Raw genomic sequence first — 25,763 nt, 5'->3', positions numbered from 1 at the left:
GGGGTCACGGAGAGCATTCAATGAGTTCATGTAGTGAAACATCGGCATACTGCCTGGCACCCAAAAGGTGCTCAATAAATGGCAGACATTAAAAAAAGAAAGCCCATTTTCAAAGTACTGCTTACAGAGTTAAAAATGGAGTATGAAAGTAAAAGATCAGAATGGCACCACAAGCGAAACGTGTGCCTTATCCCATTTTGGTTTCAAGTTACGCTATTCAAGGAGACTTATCTAAGATAAAGTGGAGTCGGCTCAGGAAGCAGAAAGTACATCCTGAGACCTAACTGTCACAAAGCCATGGGCGAACTGTTTGATCTCCCTGGACCTCAGTCTTTCCACCTGTCCGTGGGATTAGCTTCACAAGGCTGCTGTGTGGGCAGGAAAGAGTGCATCCTTGGAGAGGGTGAGGTGAGTGTCGGGGGGCTAATCTCAGGTCAGGGTCTGGCTCCCCAGTTGCAAGGCTCCACTTACTATGGTCATATCCCGGCGAGGAGGGGGTCTCTGTCTCATCTTGGGTGATCCTATAAAGAGACGACAGATAAAATTCCTGAGGTGGACACCACGAGAGATCTATTCTCTCCTGCAGGAGAGAGCACAGGCATCAGCGAGCGACTGCGAGGCTTCCTGTGGGAGAGCCCAGCTAGAAAGGGTACACTCAGACTGGGTTCAGGACTCTCCATCAACAAGGGGATGGTGCCCAGTCCTGGAGCAATGGAAAGCTTTCCAGCAAAGGCAACAAGTGCAGGCTTCAGAGTAACGCAGAGGTGGGAGGCTACAAGTTATGTGACTTTGAGCTGCATGGTCCTCTTCTGGAGAGGGGGTGATAATGCCTGCCTCCTGGAAGCAGTGGTGGAGATGAAAGTCAACAATACAGGTGAGGCTCTTGCCATGTGGCAAGCACACATTAATGGTACTGCCCCTGGCTTTGTGCTCTGGAACAAACCCAAATTAAACAATGCAGAGACAGAGCCAAACAAACTTGGACTGAGGACTTCAGGGGTTTTTACTCTGGAGTTGGGCTGCCCCTGCTCTGGGTCTCAGGATCAAGAAAAGGACGACTCTGCAGTGGTCCAAGGCTCCTGGCTAAGGGCAGAACACTGAGGAAGGCACCCCATATGCTGTCAGAGCTGGTTTAGCATGGGTCTTCACAGAGGTGTAGTTTGGTAGTTGGCGTGTAGAGGAGACTGCAAAACTCTTAAATACCCATTTTTCCTGTCTTCTATTAGAAAGAAATCACAACAGAGTTTTAGCCAGATACTTGACTGCCTACGTAAAGACTACATTTCCCAGACTCCCTTGCAGTTAGGTACTGCCATGTGACTAAGTTCTGGCTGATGGGATGTGAAAGAGTAACAAGTCTGTAGCTTCTGAGTCCAGTCTCCCACTTCTCCCTGCCTCATTTTCCTTGGCCGGACTGGTGGTGAGCCCTCCTGGACCAGGAGGATGAGGGCAACACAAGATAGATACAGCATAACAAGACTCGTGACTGGATAGAGTTGCCACAGCAGCTCTGGACATATACCTGACTGCTCGGTGAGAAAGAAATAAACATCTAAATTACTTGAGCCATTGTTATTGGGTGTATGTGTGTGATACTAGTGGGGAGTCTTTGCTTGAGCATCTGAACCTATATATCCTAACAGAGACACGGGCTTTCAGATTTTCACTCGCTCCTCTAGTGTTAATGGGAATCCTCCTATGCTCTTGGCCATGCATGATAGGATCCTGCCATGGCATGTCAGTGTTTTCTCAGCGTGGCTGAGAACAACTGAGAGACTCAAGAAGTTCACTGACCATAAGAGTCACTTTAAACAGCTGGAGAAGCCCAGCGAGGGGCAAGTGACTGCATCCTTGGGACTAGTTTTTAGTCCTCTCCCAACAGACAGACTCCTTCTGCCCTGTACAGGGTCACATGCTTGAGGCTGGCATCCTGGGTATGCAGCAGACAACAATAATGAACCTACTCTCAGGTGTGCTGGGAACATTAAATGGTAAAATAGCTTTGAAAAGCAAGATGAGTAAAGAACTATCTTCGGAATAAACCCAACACAGGGTCCACTTTTTCTTCCCCTGGCTCAGAAATGAGGCCCTGCAGACAGACCACTGGCACTTGAGTCAGAGGGACCCGGGTTCAAGTCCTGGCTCCACTGTTCACTAGCTGGGTAGCCCTGGACAAACCCTTTCATCTCTGTTTCCTAACGTGTAAAATAAAAGGAGTAGGTCCTTCAAAGGTTGTTACAAGGAGTCAGTGAGACTGATTATAAGATTCCTGGCACCTAGTAGGGGCTTGAGAAACAGGAGCTCTGGTGATATGAGACGGTGGAAAAAACATGGCTCGAGTAGGAAAGCCACGTCTCTCCACTCAGGTTCTGCATCTTGCTGGCTGAATGAACTGGAACGAGTGACCTGGGGTTTGTGAGCCTGTTTTCTCATCTACAGGATGGTGGGCAGCAGGGCTGCCGTGAGGATGAGGGACAACATGTGAGGACCTCTGGGCACAGAGCCTGGCACATAGTAGGTGCCCAGCTGCCGGGAGCTCGGGTGGGCGGCACTTACTCTGCTTGACGTCACTGTCGGGCGCCGGGCGGCCTTCAAGCCGGCCATCCCTCTGGTTGTTGAGCAGCTCCTTCTCCCGGCCCACCGAGTTCTGCTGCCGGGAGACGCCGTCCAGCTCGAGGACGCCCGCGTGGGCGGGTGAGCCGGGGCCCAACTTTGCGGGTACAGGCTCCCCGCTGCTCTTCTTTAGGTAGGAGGCTGGGGCCCAGCCCTCTTTGCCCTGGTACCTGGGAGGAGGGGGAAGGATGCCCGTCAGGCCGCTCTGCCAGGCCCATGGGAAGAAGTTGCGCTCCTACGGTGAATCCTACTTCGGGTCCCAGATGGCAGGGACGGTGGACCACGACCTGCCCAGGGCCAGGGGCTGGTACACCGCTTGCTGCCTCCTGATGAAGCCTAAGCCCTCAGCTGGGCCTCCCCAGTCTGGCCTCTCCTTACCTCCCCAGCCTTGGCTCTCACGGCAACCCTCATGTCCTGCCCACCCCACACAGCTTGTGCTGTCCCAAAAGTTCCACCATCTCTCACCCCCCTGCCCCCGCTCTTAGAGACCCTCTGCCTGGAAAGCCCATTCTCTCTCTCTCTCTCTTTTTTTTTTTTTGCGGTACGCGGGCCTCTCACTGTTGTGGCCTCTCCCGCTGCGGAGCACAGGCTCCGGACGCGCAGGCTCAGCGGCCACGGCTCACGGGCCCAGCCGCTCTGCGGCATGTGGGTTCTTCCCGGACCGGGGCACGAACCCACGTCCCCTGCATCGGCAGACGGACTCTCAACCACTGCGCCACCAGGGAAGCCCAAGCCCATTCTCTTTTGTGCTCCTCTTTCCCAGCTCTGCTTAATACCGTGCCCCCTCTCAAGCCTTTCCCGAGCCTCCCTCCACGGTGCCCCCCACTGTCTCCTGCACACCCCACAATCCCAGCACCTATAACACACAGTGACACTTGGCTGTGACGGTCCTGTCTCCCCACTTAGAACTCGAGCTCCTGGGGGCGAGGATCATGGATGATTCATCTGTGTGTGTGAGGGCCCTCGCTCCCAGTGAGTTGAGTGAAGAAAAAAGGGGACAAGTGGACAAACTGCCAGTGGGCCTGGCAAGGGTGAGCAGCCACAAAGCTCTGCTACAGTCACTGTCCCCGTACAGTCGTCACTACTGGGACCATGATGATAACGGTAAGTGATACTTAGTGAGCACCTACTCCATGTCCTTCCTGTTCCAAGCACTTGATAGCTATTGCTATAGTTCATCCATCCAACCTGGGGGTTGGCAGAAATGGATCCAGACCTAGAAAGCCGACACCAGAGTCTGTGCTGCTTTGCTGCCTCTTCCCAGAAGCCCCAGCTCCCGGCACAAAGCCTGGCATAGGCAGGGTGGGCCTCCAGTCATATTGCTTAACAAGTAGATTAAACACGCGTTCAGATGAGAACGAAGCAGGTCGGGGGTTGGTTCCAGGGTTACCACAGGTCACTGAGCTTCGGAGTGACTGAGACCCTGATAGACCAGCTCACTGAATTCCAAAGGGAACTGAACGAATGTAACAATCATTTAATTCTCTGCACTATGGAACTCGGTTGAGTAGCATGACCAGAGGGGTTGATTGGGACCAGAGGTGTGCTGGAGTCAGCTCACAGCACTTGTGAGAGCCAGCTGTTCATATCTCTTCCCAACTCGACACTTAGTGCCATCACACTGGGAGCTTAAAATCTGCCACTGTGGGAGTATTTACACCATGGAAATTGGCAAACACCGCAACTCAAGAGCATTTTCCCCTGGAGAGATGGCTGTTAAAATTGCCAGCATCCCACTCGTCTGAACCACAAAACAGGTGCCCACACCTTTGGGGACGACATCTAACAGACTGGAGATAATATATGGCAGGGTCACATCTCTCGTCAAGAATCACCTTAAGTAGCACTGCGTTTCAATTTTTTAAAAAAATCCTTTATAACTAGAAGCAAACTTCAAAGGAGGCAGAAATCTGCAGTTTGGTGTCTATCAATCTTAAAATATCCCCTGAGAAGGACTAAATCTTGTGCTAATTGGAAAACGTCAGACTACACACAATCCGGGCATCACTATGAGACAGTTCATCACTTGGGGGCACAAGGCCATAAGGAGAGAGGCAACACATGCAATGCTGAGTGGGCTTTGGGGTCAGAAAGGTATGGGTTCAAAACCTGGCTCGGTCACTTTCTAGCTTCAGTCAAAGCTTCTGATGACCGTGGCAACATCCACTGCAACCTCATGAGGGACCCCGAGCCCAGTCGAGCCACCTGAATTCCAGAGTCACTAAGTTTTGGGATAATTTGTTATACAGCAAGGTAACACATATACTCCAGATATGTGAGTTACTGTTGTCATTACTCCAGCTTCAAACCTCAGTTCTGAGGAAGTCTTCCTGACTCCCGGGCTGAGGAGGCCTCTTCTGTGCTCCAAAGTCCCCTGTGCAGCCCTCCTACACCCCCACTCGCCTCCCTGCCCTGTACTTGTGTCTGAGTCTGCCTTCTATGCCTGTGGGTCTGAACTACTACTGTCTCTTTCTCACTGTTGACTCACCAGCTTTCAGCAGACAGCTTGGCCCAAAATAGATTTTGGTGCAGGTTTGCTGAATGAATGAAGGGTCACACACTCAGCCCCATGTGAGTGGTCCCAATGTCCTGCCTCATGTCCGGCCTCACATCACGGCACAGACACCAGGTGGCAGGGACCTCAGGCTTCTTCTCTTGCCCTAATTTCCTGAAGCTGCACCCTGCCCGCCCGGGTAACCAAAGAGGGAGTTCCCCGGACTTTCATTACTAAAACTGGGAAAGTCCCAAGGAGAGCAAGATGAGTTGGCCACCTTTACCTATGAGGTTTCAATTCCATCACATGGGTGAAAGAGCTGTGACAAACTGTTTGGAAAGCCGGTCTCCACTGGACTCTGAGAGATGACGGCAAATGATCAGCTTTAGGACGGGCTACTGTCCATGTGGTGTTTAGCGTCCTGTTGCTCTCAGAGCGGGGCTGGAGTGGGAAATCACTCACGCAGGGCAGCTTCAGCCTCCACTTACTCATTATGAGACACATCTGGAGGTGGAGACCAGTCTTGCTCAATTGGGTTACTGCTATCGGTGGTTCAGTGTGTTTAGACACGGTTTTGCTTATTATGCATTTTTAGAGAAGGATATGGGTAGGGAAGGAAGCCAAACAGCACAGAGGAGAAGCGTCTTTTTATAGCTCAGGCTGAAACCTCACCTCCTCTGCAACTGCTTACAGATAGATATCTGTGCAGCTGGAGCCTATATGACCTGAAACCCACCCAGCTGCAGAGGGTACCTGATCTTCCACCAGCCTTCCAGGTTTTTCTGGATGACCTCCACCACAGCTCCTCTCTCCAGGTTCATTTCATCTTGGTCACGAGCTGTGTATGGGTAGATGACTGTGTACTTCTCCTCTGTGGGGACAAACAGATGTTGGGGTAAGTCAAAGACACTGTATAAGCCCTGGGACGTTGATGGCCAAGGCTGTGATCTGAGAGATGCCCTCATAAGGAGGGATTTCCTCCAAAGACTTCTGTGCACCTTCTCTGTGTCCCGCCCCTGGCCCCCAATAAGCGACCCTCACTTAGCCCTGGATGACCCTGTGCAAGCAGCAACAGGACACAGGACAAACGGCAGGTCAGTTCCTCTGAAATCCGTCAGCATCATACATTTGCACTCACCTTCCTCAAATCTGTGCCTCAAGGTCACCTTCCTTGACCTTGCCTTATGTAATACCCAGACCCATGGCACCCTCATCCCCCTTACCCGGGTTTATTTTCCCCCCTTACCAGGAATTACCTTCTAACATACCAGATAATTTACTTATATTATGTTCCGTGTCTGTTTCCCCCGCTAGAGTAAGAGCTCCAGGAAGGCAGGGGTTTGAGTCTGTCTTGTTCATTCCTCTATCTCTAGCACTGGGCACGGTACTGGGAATATTTAGGAACTATTTAGTAAAATAGTCAATGTTTAGTAAATGAACAAGTCCCGAAAGCCTGGTGGGAGGCACCTCGCTCATGCTGCAGCAGGGGCGGGGTGGATGTTAAACCCTCTGTGGCTCCCCTGCAGTTCTTAGTGGTGGAGGGTCAGGGACAAGCTAGATCTGGCAGCATATATACGGTTTGGGGTGGAATCACTACCAGGGAGGAGACAGCTAGCAATGCTCATTACCTAGCTGGTAGCTTATCTCCATTTTTCATTGTTTTCAAGCCCCTGGATCCAACCACGCCTGAAGCTTCAATTTTATTTTTTTAATTTATTTTTTTAATTGAGATATAATCGACTTCTGGGTGTACAACATAATGATTTGAGATATATATCATGAAATGATTGCCTGCTTCTGCTTTCATTAACGCCACTGGGGTGCCTTCCATCCCACTCTCAGTGGTTTCCTGCTCCTACCCCCAAAGCCAAGAGAGCTGCCTCGGGCTGTGTCCCTCGCACAGCAGGACCTCACCCCCGACCCCCTGCAGGGCCCCGCTGGCAGGGTCATTCATTGTCACACTCAGGCAGGGCCCTCCAGAGAGCAAGAGAATAGCTCCCATCCCCAACACTGTCAGCAGTGACTGCTGAGACAGATAACAGATGAGTGTCCCAGGGGAGCCAGTGAGGATAGGCCCGCTTTCCTGTTTTGGTTACATTGCAGCCCGCAGGGAGGGACTGAGCCAGCTGTGGGCTGACGTTGATAGTTAGTGTGTCCGGGCTGCCCCTCTCTCTCCCTCGCTGGGAAAACACCACAGGCTGTCTGTGGCCTTCCCAGCTGGTGCAGAGGGAGGCGGAAAAACACACAGGGCGTTTATTTATTTATTGATCTAGCCCCCTGACCTGCTCTGTGGGGGCTGAGCTGACTCAAGCTGCACACATTCTGTATACAGCGCAGTCAGCTGTTCTCCTCACTCACAGATGCAGGCTGGGGTGTGGGTGCTGTGAAGGGTGCTGGGGGCAACTCAACCCCGTGGATGCACAGAAGTTTTGTCTGGCCAGGTGAGAAGGGGCACTGCCTGGGTTCTGGACTAAGCACTGTTGGTCCTACAGGCCCTGGACTCCTGGGGATTCTCTAGCAACCAGAGACCCTCTCTGGGCTCCATAGGATGCTCAGGGTTCCCTAACAAAGGGAAGCGGGAGAACTTGTAGACTGTGTGATGGGTAACACTGCCTGCTTGCCATTCATCTGCCCTGCCTCTGGTGGCACTGCCAGCCTCCAGCCACATGTTTGGGTGAGGCCGACCTCGCCACCACCCAGAGGGATGGGGAGGGTGCATAACGCTGGCCTGGCCAAAGTGACTGGCCACCGTGATGAGTTCAGGGATGGCATATGACCCAATTGGGTCAGTTGGAACCAACTGATCTTGTTGAAGGAGAAGCATTTTCTTTGGTGGGTGCCCCTGAAGGGTGCCTGGAACTACTGTCACCACGAGACAGTGGTTCCAGCAAGGTAGAGAATGGGAGCTGAAGGTGGCGAGAATAAGCCTCAGGTGCCAAGGACAGGTAGAAAGGGAATGTTGCCTGCCACGCCAGTAAACAAAGAACGTTGCCTGCCATCAAGCCATGAGCCACTGCAGTCACCCCCAACAGTGCACCCTGAGGGGCATTTGGGATGGAGGAAAACAAGAAGCATTCTGTGCTCTGGATACTGGCCTCAGACAGTTAAGATGCATACCTAAGGAATCATTTCAATGAGACCAGATTCTTGCATCTTTCCATTCATAGAAAAGCACTAAAATCAATGACTTAAGATATCTGGGGCTTCCCTGGTGGCGCAGTGGTTAAGAATCCGCCTGCCAATGCAGGGGACACGGGTTCAAGCCCTGGTCCGGGAAGATCCCACATGCCATGGAGCAACTAAGCCCATGCGCCACAACTACTGAGCCTGTGCTCTAGAGCCCACGAGCCACAACTACTGAAGCCCGCATGCCTAGAGCCTGTGCTCTGCAACAAAGAGAAGCCACTGCAATGAGAAGCCCACGCACTGCAACGAACAGTAGCCCCCGCTCGCTGCAACTAGAGAAAGCCCGTGAGCAGCAACGAAGGCCCAACGCAGCCAAAAATAAAAACAAATAAAATAAATAAATTTATATAGAAAAAAAGCTATCTGTTTTTTGTGATTAGCAGTAATCTTTTGATGTTAGACTACATGTTTTGTTTCGTTTTGTTTTTCCAGCCAAAAACTCCTATGTATCCTGGTTCCTCCCTTACCTCTTTGGAGCAGTTCCTCAGAGCTATCTGAGAGGCTGTCTCCCAGGCTAGAGTCCTCAATAAGGTGCCTGTATAAAACTTAACTCACAACTTCTAGGTTGGGCATTTTTCTTCAGTTGGCAGACATTTTCAGGCTCCTGGATCCAGCCATGCTAGAAGCTGACCCTACCCTAGGGTTTTCAATGACATGAGTCAATACACTTCCCTTTTGCTTAAGCTGGTTTGACGTGGGTTTCTTTTCCCTGGCCACTCAAATGCACCTGATGAAGGGAACAGGTCACTGGCTCAGCATTACAGGGGCCCCCAGGCATCATTTTTTACCCTGGGAAACTTTAGGGCCCCAGGCTGACAAACACCCTAAGCTCCCTCCTCCCAAACCTACATGCCAACACACACGGTACAGACCAGATCACCGTTTCTCACATGCAACAGGCACGGGCAGTCCCAGAGCATGCAGATGCAGGGACCCAGTTCCGAATACCAAGCGGGGAGGAAAACTCTGAGGTAGGCACCTTGACGCCAGCTGATGGCATACAGGTCCCCCAGAGTCCGGCGGCGGCCCATGGGCTGGGGCAGAGACCAGTATCTCCATGAGACTGGATAGGCAGCATGTAGAGGCGAAGGGCAGAAGGCAGAGGTAAGAAGAAAGCAGTTCCAGTGTCTTGAGGCAAAGGCGGCACCAAGCCCGTGCTCCCACTTAGGAGCAATTATTTCTGCGTCTATGCCACGCCCCAGGCGTCTCAGAAGGACCAAATTCCTGAGTACTAACCTTGAACTTGAGTGAAGAGCCACCCAATAGACACAATGCTATTCCTAGCATGATTATAAAGAGGCACTAAGAGAAGCCCTCATGGCAGGGGGAAGAAATGTACAAACCCTTAGGAAAATGTGGTCTCTCTCCCATCTTCTAGCTGTGTGACCCCGGGCAAGTGTCTCTACTTTCTGAGCTTCTTTTCTCATCTGTAAAATGGGGACAATAATCAGTCCCTTACAGAGACACGCCCCGTGGTAGGAATCATTAACTGTCTAAGGGAGCTATAGTTTCCACGCAGCACATGACTACCCCTTAATCTGAGTTGATTTTTGCACTTTCTCCTCATTAGCGCCGCCCCTAGGGCCTGGTGGGCCCCACAAACGCAGAGCAAAACAAAAGGCATTTGACTCTGCGGGTGCTGGCTGCAATAAAACTAAATGCAAACCACATATGCATTTTTTTTTTTTTTTTGGCTAACCTTTGAGCATAGAAATATCCCTTCTCCTTACCCTCTTTTCTGTTAAATACATACTCAAGTGGCTTTGTGTTTTCTAAACAGTCAACTAAAAGCCCCAAATATTCAACCCTAGGTAAGGCATAGCTCTATGATAATAACTGTTCCTAGTTATTCATTGTTTTAGGTTCTTTGCCAAGTGCTTTGCATGTGGGATCTCATTTAATTAAAAAAAAAAAAATCCCATGACGTAGATACCATCGTTTCCATTTTCAGAGGAAGTGGCTGAAGCATAGAAAGGTTAAGTTGCTGGCCCAAGACCACTCAGCCAGTAAGTGGTACAAATTCAAATTCGGTGGTGAGAGTCAAATTCAGGTCTGATTCCAAAACCCTCCTGTTTATTAGCTAAAGTGAACTCATACCCTAGATTGAGGAATGCTCCTGGGGGGAAAGGGGAGCTGGCTGAGCCTTAAGATTTCTGACACAGCCGGAACCACTCTTTAGGAGGGTCAGCTCTGATCCTGACACCAGTCAGGGCCATTAAACCAACACAGAAAGCAGACAAAGCAGAAATCTTTACGGATGGCTTCAGATGTCCTGTAAATGAGCTTGGAGCAGCCCCAGCACCTTGGCCATCAGGATAATTCAAGGGAGGAAGAGTGAGGTGTTGACAGCGATCTGGCTGGGCGCCACTGAGGTCCCATGGAGGTATCAGGGCCCCAGCTCCAGCCAGGCTCACCTGGGTTGGCTCCCCAAGGCCCCTAAGAAAGGGCGGGCTTGCTCTGCCCCAACCCCAGGGCCTGGCTTCATGTCCAGAGGCTCTAGTCTAGGAGGCTGGGAGGCAGAGGCTGAAGTGAAGGGATTGGGTGCCGCCGGCCCTCACGGTCTCCCCAGTGAGCCCGAGGCCCCGGCTGCTTCCTACCTTCTTCAGGCTGTAGGGAAAACTCATCCTGCACCCCATCCTGTCCTTCGAGGCAGGTTGCGGGGACCCAGCCTTGCTCTTCAGCGGTGCTGACGAACCACCAACCTGGGAAAATGAGAGTGCAGACTGATATTAGTTGGGTCAGGTGTGAGGGCCGGGCGTCAGAATATAATATTAGATTCAGCCGCTACAGGAGCCAACGCTCAGAGTCAGGCTCAAAAGTCACCATTTTATTAGTAGAACACAACTACCCATGTGAGCTGACTGCTAACTGCTAGAGACAGGCTAAGAGGAAACCTGCTCTTGAGCCTGGGACGGGGCTGTGGAGGGGAGTCGGGGATGGGGGTGGGGAGAAATGTTGTCCTAAAGGATGAGAGTAAAGAACGTAGCTCCCTTCGCTAAGGTGTACAAGGCACTAATCATTTTACTTGCATTATCTTATATCATCTTCACATCATCATCCCTACTGCACAGACGAGGAAACTGAGGCTCCAAGAGGCAAGGCCCGTGCAAGTTCACACGGCTTACGGCCGAGCTGCGACTTGCACCCAGGGCTCTCTGATACTGAAACCACTGCCCTAATAGCTTATCTGAGACACTGATTTTGCGTCTGTTCATGTCAAGGTACATCTGGCTGCAGATATAACAGTTTGAGAGGCCGTTCACTGAGACTCAGGCCCTCCCATTTTAGAGAAAGGGCTCTCATGGAGCCTGTGGTAGGCAGAATAACAATGCACATGGCAAAGGGCTTGAATTAAGGTCGCAGATGGGGTTAAGGTTGCGAATCAGCTGAGCTCCCAAACAGGAGGTTATCCTGGCTTATCTGGGTGGGCACAGTTTAATCACAAGGCAGGCAGAAGGAGGGTCAGGGGGAGATGTGGCTGAGGAAGGAAGGTACAGAGAGGGGCAACACTGCTGGTTCTGAAGGTGGAGGAAGGGGTCACGAGCCACGGGATGTGGCTGGCCTCTAGAGAATGGAAAAGGCGAAGAAGCAGATGCTAACCAGGCCTGCAGAAGGGAACACAGCCCCAGCACTGCCTTTCTTTTCGTCCACTGGGGCCCATTTTGGGCTTCTAATCTCTAGAACCATATGATGATAAATTTGTGTTGGGGTTAAGTCACTGAATTTGTGGTAATTCATTATAGCAGCCACAGGAAGTTAATACAGGGCCCAGCTGGCTCTGCACTGCATAAATGGAAAAATAGGATCTGCTCCCCAAGATCACAAACCTCCAGGCCCCGGAGACCCCAAAGGAGAAGAGAAGGAAGGGGCAGACTCTGGACTAGCTTCCCGGTCTTACAGGGAGGCCTTTGCTTTTGAGCTCCCTGAGGTAGAAGCCACCTTCTGCTTTACTTGACTGGGTGCACCTTTTAAAATACACGTTTTGGTGGCTGGGAAGAGTGTGTGCGTGTGTGTGTGTGTGTGTGTGTGTGCGTGCGTGCGTCTGTGTGAATGAATGGGGTTGATAAACCTGCAGAAAACCAGAAATCAGAAATATGCCATATATGCCTTCCTAAGGACTCCTATTTATAGGTATCCATGCAGGATTAAGGAACGTGTCACAACAGCAATGACAGCAAAGATGCGCCAGACTGTCTCAGTGCTTCGCATCTACTACTGACGGGCTGAGTCCTCACAGCAGCCTGTGAGCTGCATTCTGTTACTGCCCCATTTTACAGATGGAGAAGCCAAGCTCAGAGAGGGGCAGTGACTTGACCACAGTCACAAAGAAAGTGGCAGAGCCGGGATTCGACCCAGGCCATCTGGCTTCACAGCCTCAGCTCTTAACTACTGGCACAAATGCCTCATGCATTGCTGGAAGGAGAGTAAATTGGTATGGCCACAGTTTGGAAGCAGGTCATTTGGCTGTATCTTAACATTTAAAGTATGCGTATCTTATGGTCCAGCAGTCTTCTGTGTATCTAACCTAAAGAAACACTCACCAATGTGCACACAGATATACTGTTCATACTAAAGGAAGATATGGCTTATAGTATGCCATATTTTCACATAGTATGCAGATGTTAAAAGAATAAGAGCTAAATGTTGACTTAAGAAAAAGCATGTTGCAGGTCAAAATGTATAGAATGATACACCACTGGGCTTTAAAAACCTACAAAATTATAATATAGACGCATGAAATATGATGTGTATGTATGTGTGTACATACAGTTATATAAATGTACACATGTACACATATATGTATACACACATGTGTACAAATGTGTATACTGTGTACATACGTATATACCTGTATAGAGTTTTTTAAAAAATAAATAAATTTCTTTATTTCTTTATGGACACGCTGGGTCTTCGTTGCTGCACACGGGCTTTCTCTAGCTGCGACGAGCGGGGTCTACTATTTGTTGCGGTACGCGGGCTTCTCATTGCGGTGGCTTCTCTTGTTGCAGAGCACGGGCTCTAGGTGTGCAGGCTTCAGTAGTTGCAGCACGCAGGCTCAGTAGTTGTGGCGCAAAGGCTTAGTTGCTCCGTGGCATGTGGGATCTTCCTGGACCAGGGCTCAAACCCGTGTACCCTGCATTGGCAGGCGGATTCTTAACCACTGCACCACCAGGGAAGTCCTATCCCTGTACACATATTTATACACATGTGTGTATACAGTTATCAAGAAGCATTCACCCCAAACTGATAGAAGGGCAGTCTGGGTTTGGAAAGGGGACTAGGCCTGAAGCTAGCGGAAAAAAATAGATTTTAACTTTATCATTAATTTTTCAAGAAGAACATATCCATATATTACTTGGGTAAGTAAAAGGTAATTGAAAACAAATGTTGAGTTTGTTGGCCACTTGAAGATCTGGACATATGCCTTTTCCCTGCTGTCCTCTGGACACACCAGGCTTGGCCCCCACCCCATCCTGCCTCCTCCCCTTCTCCCAGCAACGTGTTCTTCCTGACGTCGCTCAAGCTGGCAAAGCAAAGCGGGGTGGGGGTGGGTGGGTGCTCCCTTCTTCCATCCCCACAGAGCATCCCAGTCATACCCACAGACTGCCTGTACTCATTTCTAGGAATTAGAACGTCACATGGCCTCGGGGCCAGCTGGAATTGGTTAGGAACTCCAGCTCGGCAACCTGTCACAAGATCTGGGCTGAGTGACTGAGTCATTTGGAGTCTTGGTGTCTTCAGCTGTGAAGCAGGGATAACAACTGCTGTACTGTGTAATCAAGAAGCTTTGGTTGGCTAATGCTCATCTCCTGACTAATGGGAACATGCTCCAGAGGCTGCTGGAAACAGTCTTTCCCTGTTTGTTGGACCTTAACTAGCCACTGGGGTATCACAGAGATTGGCCCACTAATATTGCTAGTCAATGTCACATTTTAGCTACAACAAAGCCAGTGGGGGTTTAATGCCACTTTTTCCTGGAGAGGATCCACTCATCCCCTGCTCCTTGCTCTCTGTCTTCAATGGTACCAATGCCCTATTGCGGCTAAAGAGGGCAAAAGGGAAGGAAACACATTTTTGAGTACCTATGTGCCAAACACAGGCTTAGGCACTCTCTATGTACTGCCTCATTTAATCCTTGAAGCAGCCTCCTCAACGAAGTGACCTGGATGGCTGTGAAATGCGGAGTTCAGGTGGAAACCCAGGCTAAGCGTCTCCGTCACATCACATTCTGTCCCGGCCAGTGTACGGGCGGACCTCGTTTTACTGTGCTTTGCTTTATTGCACTTCACGGATAATGTGTTTTTTTACAGATTGGAGGTTTGCGGCAACCCTGCCTCAAGCAAGTCTATTGGTGTCATTTTTCCTACAGCATTTGCTCACTTCGTGTCTCTGTGTCACATTTCAGTAATTCTCCCGATATTTCAAACTTTTTCATTCCTATTATATTTGTTATGTGATCTGTGATCAGGGATCTTTGATGTTACTATTGCAAAAAGATTACGACTTGCTGGAGGCTCAGATGGCGGTTAGCAGTCTTTAGCAATGAAGTGCTTTTAAATTAAGGTACGTATACTGTTTTTTGACATAAGACTACTGCACACTGAATAGGCTACAGTATAGTTTAAATGTAACTTTTTTTTGCACGGGGAAACCAAAAAATTCACGTGACTCGCTTTATTGCAGCGGTCTGGAACCCAACCCACAATATGTCTGAGGTCTGCCTGTATGTGACCAGCGGTCCCTCTGAGGGCAGGTGGGCTGAGGCAGTGTGTCCATCCCACCAGAGCCCACAGCTGACAGAACCTTCATGAGGACTCCCATGGTAGCCAAAGGCAAATCAACAGAGCAAATCTCCAGTGGAATGCTGGACTCCGTGTCTCCAAGTACCCTGAAACCAGAAGGAATGTTCCTAAAATGTGAGCCTCAGGACAAGTCGATAACACCTGACCCAACAGGGTGCTGGTGAGCTGTGACCACGTGGAGTACTCAAGCACTGTGATCAAACAAGGCCAGCTTTCTAGGAGGCCATCAACCAGATCCGTGGAAACGGAGCAGCCTGGATTGGCCATTGCAGCTTTTGCACTCCCAAGCGTTTCCTGTCCCAGAGGCTTGGTGAGGGTGTAGGGTGGAAGGGAGGTAGTCTAGGTCTCCTACCTGACTCGTTCTTCTCGATGATGTCTACCACTTGCCCCACGCTGAGGCTGATCTCCGAGCTCTCCTGCTTCTGGTAGTCTGCCACCACTACGTACTGCTCGAGGACCATGGGGTCCACCGAGGTCAGGTCGCCCCCTGGGGATACAAAATGCCAACACACAACCCATGTGTGAAGGAACAGGAGCCAGGGGGTGGGGTGGGTCAGGAGGACATTCCAAATAGAGAAAGAAGCTGCGACAGGACTTGTCTCAGGGTCACCTCATCCATTTATTCTTTCATTCATTTGCTCACTCAACCACCAAAATTTACCAAGTGCCTGTCCTTGTGCAGGCACTGTGCTAGGCACTAAGGACTCAGAGTTGATGTGGTACTTGCCCTGAAGAAGCTGACAGCGTAGTGGGAAAGTTCATCCATTCCTATCTATCCATCCATTCATCCATCTGCCATTATTCACCCATCATCGTCCACCCAACTAAACATCCATTCGTCACTCATCCAACCAAACATCCATCTGTCTAGCTATCCATTGCCATCCATCCATCCCGAATCACTCATCTATTAATTCACGAAGTCACCAGTGATGTTCCAAACACTCTATTAGATGCTGGGCATACTAAAGTGAACGAAACAGACATGACTCCCAGCCTCAAGTAGCTCAGTCTAGCTGGGGAGAGAGACACGTACACAAGTATACATGATCGCTAAGTATACAGGATAATACTAGTTTTTGATTGACGCATTGCTGGAAACAGCCAGGATGCCAGACAAAGAATGAGTGGGAAAAGGATGCTACATTAAATGGAGTGGTCAGCAAGACCCCTCTAGGGAGGTGACATAAAGCAAAGACCTCTGAGGCAAGGAGGCATGAGGAGAATGGGGACAGAGTGGTGCAGGCAGACTGTGGGATGGGAAAGGGCCTGGAGCCTTCTAGGAACTGGCTGAAGTCCAGGAGTGAGCAGAGGGTGGTCCTGTATGAGATCACCCTGGCAGGCATGGGTCAGAGCAGGCAGGACATGCTGGGCCAAGGCAAGAAGTTCGGATTTTTTGAAACCCTGAAGTAGAAAGCCACTGAAGGGCTTTAAGAAGGGAATGACAAGATTTACATCTTTAAAAAGACAGTTGTGGCTGCCACATGGAGACTGGATGACAGCCTGGCAAGAAAAAAAGCAGGAGACCAGATGGAGGACATGGTGTTTGCAGACAAGAGATGATGGTAGCTTTGGACCAGGGCAGGGGCAGCTGGGGAGAGGAGCCCCTGGGGAGGCCATTTCCACAGGACGCAGCGCCGTGTGGCCCTGGTTAAATACTAAGACATATCTGATAAGTAAATGAAAAGATATCACAGAATATGGATGATGTAAAGGGACATCTGAGTTCAGACACTCCAGAGAGAGGGGGCAGCACTTTTAGAGAAGCAGGCTGAATGTGATGGGAAGGCAGTCTGGCTTTTGCGGCCACTGGGCCCTGGTTTTCTGAAAGTCCTGATTCAAAGGATTCCCTTCTATTGTTTCCATAAACCACTGAAATATCCATTTATACATTTCTGTGTCCAAATACACCCATAATGAGCCGATTTTGTGCATCTGTTCCCAACTCTGTTGGGTAGTATCTTATTGAAATTGGCCATGGTGGGAGTATTTACACCATGGAAAATGGCAAATGCCACAAAGCAGGGCTTCCCATCAGAGAGCTGGTCGTGAAGTATTTACCAGCACGCCGTTGCACCCCAGCCTCTGGCATCTAGAAGCAGCACAAAAGCCCTCTGTTAGAACCATGCGTTCTCTATTTCTGACGCGGAAAATCAGAGCAGGGCATTGCAGCCGGGTGAAGAAGGGTCACCGCTTCTTGGCTCTGTGACCATGTTCTAGCCATTCACCCTCCCAGGCTGAGGGTAACGGAGGGAAATGGGAGGGCCCCAGGGCAACTCTGCCCCTTGCACCCTGAGTGGAAAAAGCATGAGAAGAGAGAAAGAGAGGAGAAAAAAGAGACGGAAGATGTGGGATGAAGGTTCAGAAGTAGATTGGGAGGGAAGTAGACCCACATGAATGCCTATCACAGGCTATACACTGTACATAAACTACCTCGACACAACTGCCCTGGAAGGTGGGTATTACTACCCCCATTTTATAGACAAGAAAACAGAGGCTCAGACATATCAGGTGACTTGCCTTAGATCTCACCGCTACCTGGTGACAAGGCCAGATCTGAACCAGGTCCACCTGGTAGCAGTAGGTGAGGAAAGAAAAGATGATAGGAAGGAAGGCTAGTCTGAGATCTTGCTCTCCTACCCCACAGGTCCCCATGACCGCCCCCCAAGTCTTATGTCTTTGCAGCTCTCAGGGTTGTCTTCACTACTGCCAGCCTTCTCCTCCTCTGTCACCTCCCACCCAGGTCAGGCCGCAGAGCTGATCTCCTTCCAGCCTCAAGCATGACAGACCGCCCAAGACAGCCCGGCTACTTCAGCGGTTACGTCTTTTAGTGGCCCCAGAGCAGGCTGGTCACTGCCCCCTTTCTGCTGTCCCTCTAGACAGTGATCTCTTGACTGTCTCCTTAACCCCCCCGGCACTGTGCTTCTAAGAGGTACTCTTATGTGAATGAGTGCAGGCAGACGCTGGCTTGCTGGAGGCTCCTGGTTACTTGTCCTGGTCATTGTGAGCTTGGGACACATTCCCCAGTGAATGCAATATGTAGAGACTGGGGTCCACAGTTTTTATCCCAGAATATAATCTGCCTCAGGGCTCAGAACCCCAGGAATGCATCTGCCCTTCTGTTTTAACCTCACGTGGGCTGCATCCAGGTAGCCATGCTTCCCTGTGCCTCAACTGGAGACAAAGAACTGGAGAGTGGAGAGAAGCACCCACTTCACAGTCAGGCTGGAAGCTGAGCCTGCTGCCCGGGTTAGTGGCCAGAGACAGCCCAGGTCTCCCAGGCAGGCGGGCAGTGGGCTCGAGGGGCCAGGAGGTGTCTGTGTTCACGTGTGGGGAATCTCTGCTGCCCCTTGTGGCAACCGTCAGGATTCCCTCCCGCAGAGCCATGGGTCTGATGTGGGAGGACCTTCTTGCTAGCACTCCATCACCTCGCTTCACCCACATCCTCACTACGCCACATCCTTTTCACCAGGGTCTGAGAAAGGCTTCTTGTGGCCAGGGGTGTGCAGGCGGGACACCCCATGATTGGTCTCCATCCTGCCCCTCCAGTCCGTCCATCATACTGCAGCCAGAGAGCTTGCTCAGAAGTCACAAAGATGGTCCATTTTTGTGCAAGGGGAGCTAAGAATGTGTTTTTATACTTTTAAAGATTTGTGAAGAATGAGAAGGAGAATGAAAGGAAGAGGAAACAAAAAATTATTATTAGTGACAGAGTCTGCATGGGGCTTGCAAAGCCTAAAATATTTACTATCTGGACCTTTAGAGAAAAAACATTTGCCAACCCCTGGACTAGAACTTGAATGGCATCTACAAAGCCTCAGTAAATATCTGAATGAAAGAATGAATATTTTAAAACAGCTTTAAGTGACTTCCAACCTCAGGGAGACATTCAAATGCCTCCTCTCACAGCACTTACAACATTTAGTTTTGTTTACGTATCTGTCTTTTCTACCAGACCGTGAGGTTACTTCCCACGTGGTGTTCCCGTGGTGGGAACACCTTTTGCATTTCCCGGGGACCTAGAACACTGTCAGGCACACAGTAGGTGCTTAATAAGCATTGAATGAATAACTGTGTCTGTCTTGTTCACTCAGCACAGAGGCTCAATGAACATTTGTGGCGTGAATGAACAAAGGATGAATGGAGGCATCTAGAAACCCTTCCTGCCCTACACTGCTCAGGCCTCCTCCTGAGAACACACAGTGCTGAGTTCCTGGCAGGCACCTGTCTATCTTACAAGCAACCAAAGACTACTTCTTGCCTGTAAGAAGGGACAGAGACTTTGGATAAGTCAAGGTCCACTTAAGCCAGGTTACTCTGTCCAAAAAGTTCAATTGTTGCTACCCGGTTTTAACAACTAATGGTGGCCCAGTTGTACCACATACAATTCCCAGGATTCTGATCAATGGGCTGATCTATTCATTTCTGCACCAGCTCTCCTAACCAAGCTGCCAACTGACTTGGGTTAACTATGAGCAGGGAAAGGAACTGGGGGACTCACCATGAACAAGACATGAAGCCAGGAAATGAGGAGGGCAGGGAACAGGGCTGAGGACTCTAGGCTGGCACGAGCACATAAGGTGCTGGCACAGGGCTCAGGGCTGGCACTTCTTCCAAGACTTGCTCAGGGGCCAGGTCTGAGCCTTACATATCCTTCCTGTTCTTCTATGACAGTAGCTTTTATTTCTATTTATTTACTTTTTATAAGAATGTGTTAGCACTGTTTTTTTTTAAAAAAATATATTTATTTATTTTGTTGAGCCAGGTCTTAGTTGTGGCAGGCGGCCTCCTTAGTTGTGGCTCGTGGGCTCCTTAGTTGCAGCTTGCTGGCTCCGTAGTTGTGGCATGCAAACTCTTAGTTGTGGCATGCATGTAGGATCTAGTTCCCTGACCAGGGATGGAACCCAGTCCACCTGCATTGGGAGGGCGGACTCTTAACCAACTGAGCCACCAGGGAAGTCCAACAGTAGCTTTTAGACTAGTTTCCTGCCATTAAGTGGCTCAGAAAAGAGTGCATGGAGTTGCCTTTTCAGGACCACTTCTTCCAGGGCTGGTTGCCTTCCTTTTATCCAGAGCACTCAACTTATCGAAACACCATTCATTTGATCTACTAGGAGTCTCAAACTAGGCTACATAGACCATTTAGGTGTTAGGTGGAGACATCTACTGGTGTAGTGTGATACTGCAACCAGGCTCTATAATGCATAGTAATTGCAGTAGCTAAAAGTTGATGCAGATAGAACTAAGTTCTAGGAGCTACAAGTGTGAAATCAAAGTATTCCTAGATGAGAAATGTCATTCTTGTGGTCCAGCAGGGAATAAGAGGGAAGGAAAAGTCCAGGAGAAAGGAGGAGCTTTGACAGTGTAAGGGTGATTTTATCATTAAGGAAGTGCTATGAAATATTCATGGGACTTCCCTGGTGGTCCACTGGTTAAAACTCCGCACTTCCACTGCCGGGGTCTCAGGTTCGATCACTGGTCGGGGAAATAAGATCCCGCATTCCATGCAGTGTGGCCAAAAAACAAAAAAACCCCAAACAAACATAAAATATTCCCCGAAGGTAAAGTTCCTCATCTACCACAGAATTTTTAAAATGACGAGTAATGATAAAATAGGCCTTTCTTCCTAGAAATTCACTATACTGCCAGTCTTGCTGAAAGAGCCAGTAAACAAGAGAATATTTCAATAAGCAAAGGGTAGAAAAATCAGGAAGAAAAGGTGCTCCTTAAATAATCACATGATCTGTGAAATTTTGGTGGGAAGATTTTTTTTCCTGCAGAATAAGCAGGATTTGAGACCACATTAGCCAAAGTCTGCAGGAACCAGCCAGGCAGTCAGCCACAACAGGGAAACTCTGGAGCGAGATAAGCCTTCGTCAACTCAGAATTCTCACACAGAAATTTCAGGGCTTGGGCTGTCAACCTTAAATCCTTTTTCAATTTAATCAAGGAGGCTTGCTCTAACATAAAGGAAGTGTTCAAAGGTCAGATAAAAAAAATAAGGCAAGTCCCAGCATGGGTTCTTAGTCTGAATGAAGAAAGATGCTATTTTCCACCCAGTCGAACTATAAATAAATCCATCCCCCATCATTGCAGGTGAATGATGTAACAGTGGTCACCACAAATTAGAGCTTCTTCTCTCTTTTCCAGACCAGTCCCCTCATCAAGCCTGTCCTGACTGAATACTTTTGTTTTCACAAACCAGAGCTGTCTGTTTCCTCTCTCCCTCCCACCCGTCCCCTCCGGGAAAGTCTCTGCACACTCAAAGCCAGAAACTCTGTGACCAGACGAAGACTGTCTGCTTCTCTTCTCCTCTCTGCTCTTTTCTAAGAAACATATCATTATCCCCAGGGCTCAAGGGCTATTTGTAGCTTTAGCAGGATGCCACGGCTCCAGCCAGTACCTATTAAGCTAGAAAGCAGAGCTGTAAACAGACTGGTTGGGAAAAGACCGGAGTTCACTCCCGATGCCATACCTTGAGGCGAAGAAATCCAATTCCTCTCCACTCTTCCTTGCAGGAGTGGCCTTGGGGCCCATAAAGCTGACCACGGGCCTTGTACCCAGGGAGCAGTAAAGGGACCAGAGTTGTTGAATTTGGAATTGTTGCTGATGCTGGACAAGAACACCTGTGTGTTCTGAATTAATAGCAGTAGCATAAAAACAGCACAAACACGTGTCTCTTACAACATGCCAGGCACTGTTCTAAGTGCTTTATACATATTATTATGAATCCTCTGATACTCCTACAAGGTAGATTACTATCCTTATGCCCATTTTACAGATGATGAAACTGAGGCCCACGAGAGAAGGCATCCTTTTCCACTTTTGGAATCTCTGCTTGGCCTCCTCTCCACCCATCCTTATCAACCTCCTCAAACTTCCTGGAGTTCTAGATAAAGAATTTAGAATTCCAGAAAGCTCTGAAGACCACACTGGCTCCAGATGTGGTATGGGCTAGGGCCTTTGCAGATGTGCAGGATGTTCTTGGGTTGCAGGAGGACAAAGCTGGGCGATTGTGAATCTAAGCTTATCAACCCCAGGCCTGTGAAAACTCAAATCTTTCCTCTGCGCATATTCAAATTCTCACCTTCTCTTTTTTGACATAAGGGTCCTGCTGTCCAGGGAATGGAAAGGGTGTTAGGAAGGAAGAGAATTGACTGTGGGGAGAGTGAAGTGAGTATGGGAGCTGCCTGCAAGAGCAGCTGTCACCGCCCAGATCAGCGGCTGATGGAAGGAAGCACAGAGCCAGGCCTGATGTCGAGGCTGGCAAATGGATCAGGTCCAAATCGACTGTATGCTTGCACCTCCCAGCCTGCACGCCGTCCCCTCAGCCCCGAATGTCTTTCAGAGTCCATCCATCCATCCATCCATCCATCCATCCATCCATCCCTCCATCCATCCATCCCTCCATCCATCCATCCCTCCATCCATCCATCCCTCCATCCATCCATCCCTCCATCCATCCATCCATCCATCCATCCATCCATCCATCCACATCACTGTATCCCCCACGTAGTGCCCAGGGCCTGGACATCGCTCAGTAGGGGTAAGCTAAACATCAAATGAGTAGGAGAAAACGGAAAATATTCTTACCAGATTTCTTTTTCCCAACATGTTCCCTGTACAGGAAAGAAAAGGGGTGGGAAAGAGTAATGAGTCAATATCTTTTCTGTATTGCTATGAGTTATTCCGTTAGAAAACTGAGATTTTCCATCCCACAACATCTCCAGTGAATGAGTGTAAAATCCAAGCCAGTCCCAGGGACCTAGACTCTTTAAAATAAAAAAAAAAGAATTCCTTTTAATTTTCTCCCTTTGCCTGATAAGTGCTCTGGTGCCCTGGGGACCAGCATCTCCACTCTATTTGTAGAGTAGGGGGCTCTGGGGAGGAGCTGATAGGCAGGGGGTAGAGGTGGGTATGCAGTCTGAAAACAGGAGTTAGGACCTCACACTGCACTGAGCCTGACACCCACCTCATCAGGCATGGTGGAGGCCTTGCTGCACTTACGAGCAGTGCCCTGAGCTGTACAATTGGAGCAGGAAGCGCTCGGTGGTGAGTGGAATACACTAAAACCAGGGAGACATCTGGCTAGCAGTGAACCCTGCACATCTCCCTCACGGTGACACAGAGGACACTATTATGGGCTAGAATCCATACAGAATGAGTAATCGCTCCCATACACTTGTCAACCACGTCAGAGTTTATACACACAACTGCATTATGAACAAAATGTTACAAATCAGGTTTTACAACATACTTTTAAGTAAATTATCCCGTTAGTAAAAAGCTTTCCGATGTTATAAAAAGTAAAGGGAGGTGATAGGGAGGTGATAGGATGGTTGGGTTGAGATAGATATTGTGGCAGCAGTAACATTAGCTAATACTACAAAATTCCTAATAAATGTTATTACCCTGTGCTAGGACCCTGCTAGGCACTTTTAGTTCACTCATTTAATACTCATAATAACCAAAGGAAATAAGTACTCTCTTGGTGCCCATTTTACAGATGAGGAAAATGAGGCACAGAGAAGTTAAGTAACTTGCCGGAGGTCACACAGCTTGCAAGAAGCACAGCCAGGGTCTGAACCCAGGCCTATCTCCATTTAAAAAAATTGAAATATAATTCACATACCATAAATTTCATCCTTTTAAAGTGTAGAATTAACTGTTTTTTAGTATATTCAAAAAGTTGTGCAACTACTGCCATCAGCAAATTCCAGAAAATTTTCATCACTCTCAAAAGAAACCCTGTACCCCTTAGCAGTTCCTCTCCATTTCCATTCCTTCCAGCCCTGGACAACTATTAATATGCTTGCTATCTCTAAGGATTTGTCTATTCTGGACATTTAATATGAATGGAGCCATATAATAGGTGGCTTCTTGTGACTGGCTTCTTTCATGTGACATGTTTTCAAGGGTCGTCCAGGTTGTAGCACGTATCAGTGTTCATTCCATTTTATGGCTGAATAATATCCCACTGTGTGGATAAACCACGCTTTATCTGTTCATCAACCAAAGGGCATTTGGGTTGTTTCCACTTTTTGGCTATTATGAATAATGCTTTTATGAACTTTGTACACAAGTTTTTGTACGGACATATATTTTTATTTCTCTTGATTACAGATGTAGGAATGGAATTGTTAGGTAATATGGTAACTCTAGGCTTAACTTTTTTTTTTAAGATTTTTTTTTTTTTTGGATGTGGACCATTTTAAAAGTCTTTATTGAATTTGTTACAATATTGCTTCTGCTTTAATGTTTTGGCTTCTTGGCCCCGAGGCACGTGGGATCTTAGCTCCCCGACCAGGGATCGAACCTGCATCCCCTGCATTGGAAGGTCAAGTCCTAACCACTGGACTGCCAGGGGAGTCCCTAGGCTTAACTTCTTGAGGAATTGCCAGGCTGTCTTCCACAGGGGCTGCACCATTGTAGACTCCCACCAGCAACATAGGAAGGTTCCAGTTCCTGCACGTCCTCAACACTTGTTGCTATCTGTCTTTTTGATTCTACCCATGCTAGTGGGTATGAAGTGGTATCTCACTGTGGTTGGAACTTGCATTTCCTGATGGCTAAGGACGCTACACTGAGCATCTTTTCATATGCTTCTTGGCCATTTTTGTATTTTCTTTGAAGAAATGTCTATTCAGTGTCCGATTTTAGAGTCTGGGTTTTTAACCACCATGTAATAATGCTTTCAGTGTAACCTCGAAAGTGGGGGAGCAGGGAGCTAAGCCAAGCCCTGGAGCTTGGGGCTGCCCTCCTGTGTGTCTGGAAGGAGGGGCTGGGCTGGGCCAGCCATTACCCAGTGGCACTCAGTGTCATTCTCCTGTGCAGGGGAGGGGGAGGGTGACAGTGGAATATCCCAGCTCACATTTCCTGCCACTCATTGTGGACAGTGTCCTGGTCAGAATGCTACCTGGACTGGCCCACAGAACCCTCACATCAACCCTTAAGGGTCACTCCATTTCGCACATGGAGACACTGAGGGCCAGAGAGGTGAGGCATCTCTCCCAGGATTGGAACCCGGGAAGCCTGGCTGGAGCCCACTCTCCTGACCACACCCTGGACTGTCCTGTGGGGCAAGTTGCCTCTTAGCTGCTGGCTCCAGGACACATCAGCAAAGGTCTCTTAAGTCTACTTCCATGTAAAGCCCTCTTCCCTCGTTGCCATCCAGGCTGCGGCCTGAGCCATGGTCTGGGATACCTGAAATCCCAGCTCCCACACTACCGCGTACCCCTGCTAGCTGTCTCGCTGTCCTAGCTGGAGCACGGGGGTGAGGGGCAGCAGGGGGCTCTCGGTTTCAAGCAGCAGCTTGTGTGAGCTCAAGCAGGCACGTTATTTTCTGTGCGACATGCTTAGGGTGATCTCAAGTTTACCCAGGAATGGTAGCGAAATGGTGCTCCTCTAGGAGCACCATTCATTTCTTCCCTTAGAAACTGCTGGGAAAGACTCCCAGTCTCCATCACAAGCCCTAACTCAGGTCTGAGTATCAGAATCCTGACCAAGGGACCAACCTCACTGAGCACCTGCCCTCACCATTCATTACTGCCTAAACAACCGAGGCCCAGCTGAAGCTGCCTGCTGTGGCCCCAAAGCTACCCTTGGGGTTCTCAGCACCCTCCTTCCCTCCTTCCCTCCTTCCTCCCTCCCCCCCCTCCCCCAGCCTC

At 49.3% G+C, this 25,763-nt stretch overlaps 1 protein-coding gene across 1 annotated transcript in view; it reads right to left on the bottom strand.

Annotated features, from left to right (window-relative positions):
* SH3PXD2B (SH3 and PX domains 2B) overlaps window positions 1–25,763 on the bottom strand; it is a 67,023-nt gene that overhangs the window by 16,407 nt on the left and 24,853 nt on the right. The window contains exons 4-9 of the mRNA XM_024753430.1: window positions 22,690–22,715; window positions 15,449–15,583; window positions 10,891–10,995; window positions 5,861–5,978; window positions 2,557–2,783; window positions 472–521 (exon numbers count right to left, since the gene is read on the bottom strand). Of these exons, the coding sequence (XP_024609198.1) occupies window positions 472–521; window positions 2,557–2,783; window positions 5,861–5,978; window positions 10,891–10,995; window positions 15,449–15,583; window positions 22,690–22,715 (661 nt within the window). The remainder of the gene's footprint in view (window positions 1–471; window positions 522–2,556; window positions 2,784–5,860; window positions 5,979–10,890; window positions 10,996–15,448; window positions 15,584–22,689; window positions 22,716–25,763) is intronic.

This window comes from Neophocaena asiaeorientalis, unplaced genomic scaffold, assembly GCF_003031525.2.
Source record: "Neophocaena asiaeorientalis asiaeorientalis breed wild unplaced genomic scaffold, Neophocaena_asiaeorientalis_V1.1 scaffold268, whole genome shotgun sequence".
Lineage (NCBI taxonomy): Eukaryota > Metazoa > Chordata > Mammalia > Artiodactyla > Phocoenidae > Neophocaena > Neophocaena asiaeorientalis.
This window is presented reverse-complemented; position numbering and strand designations above follow the sequence as displayed.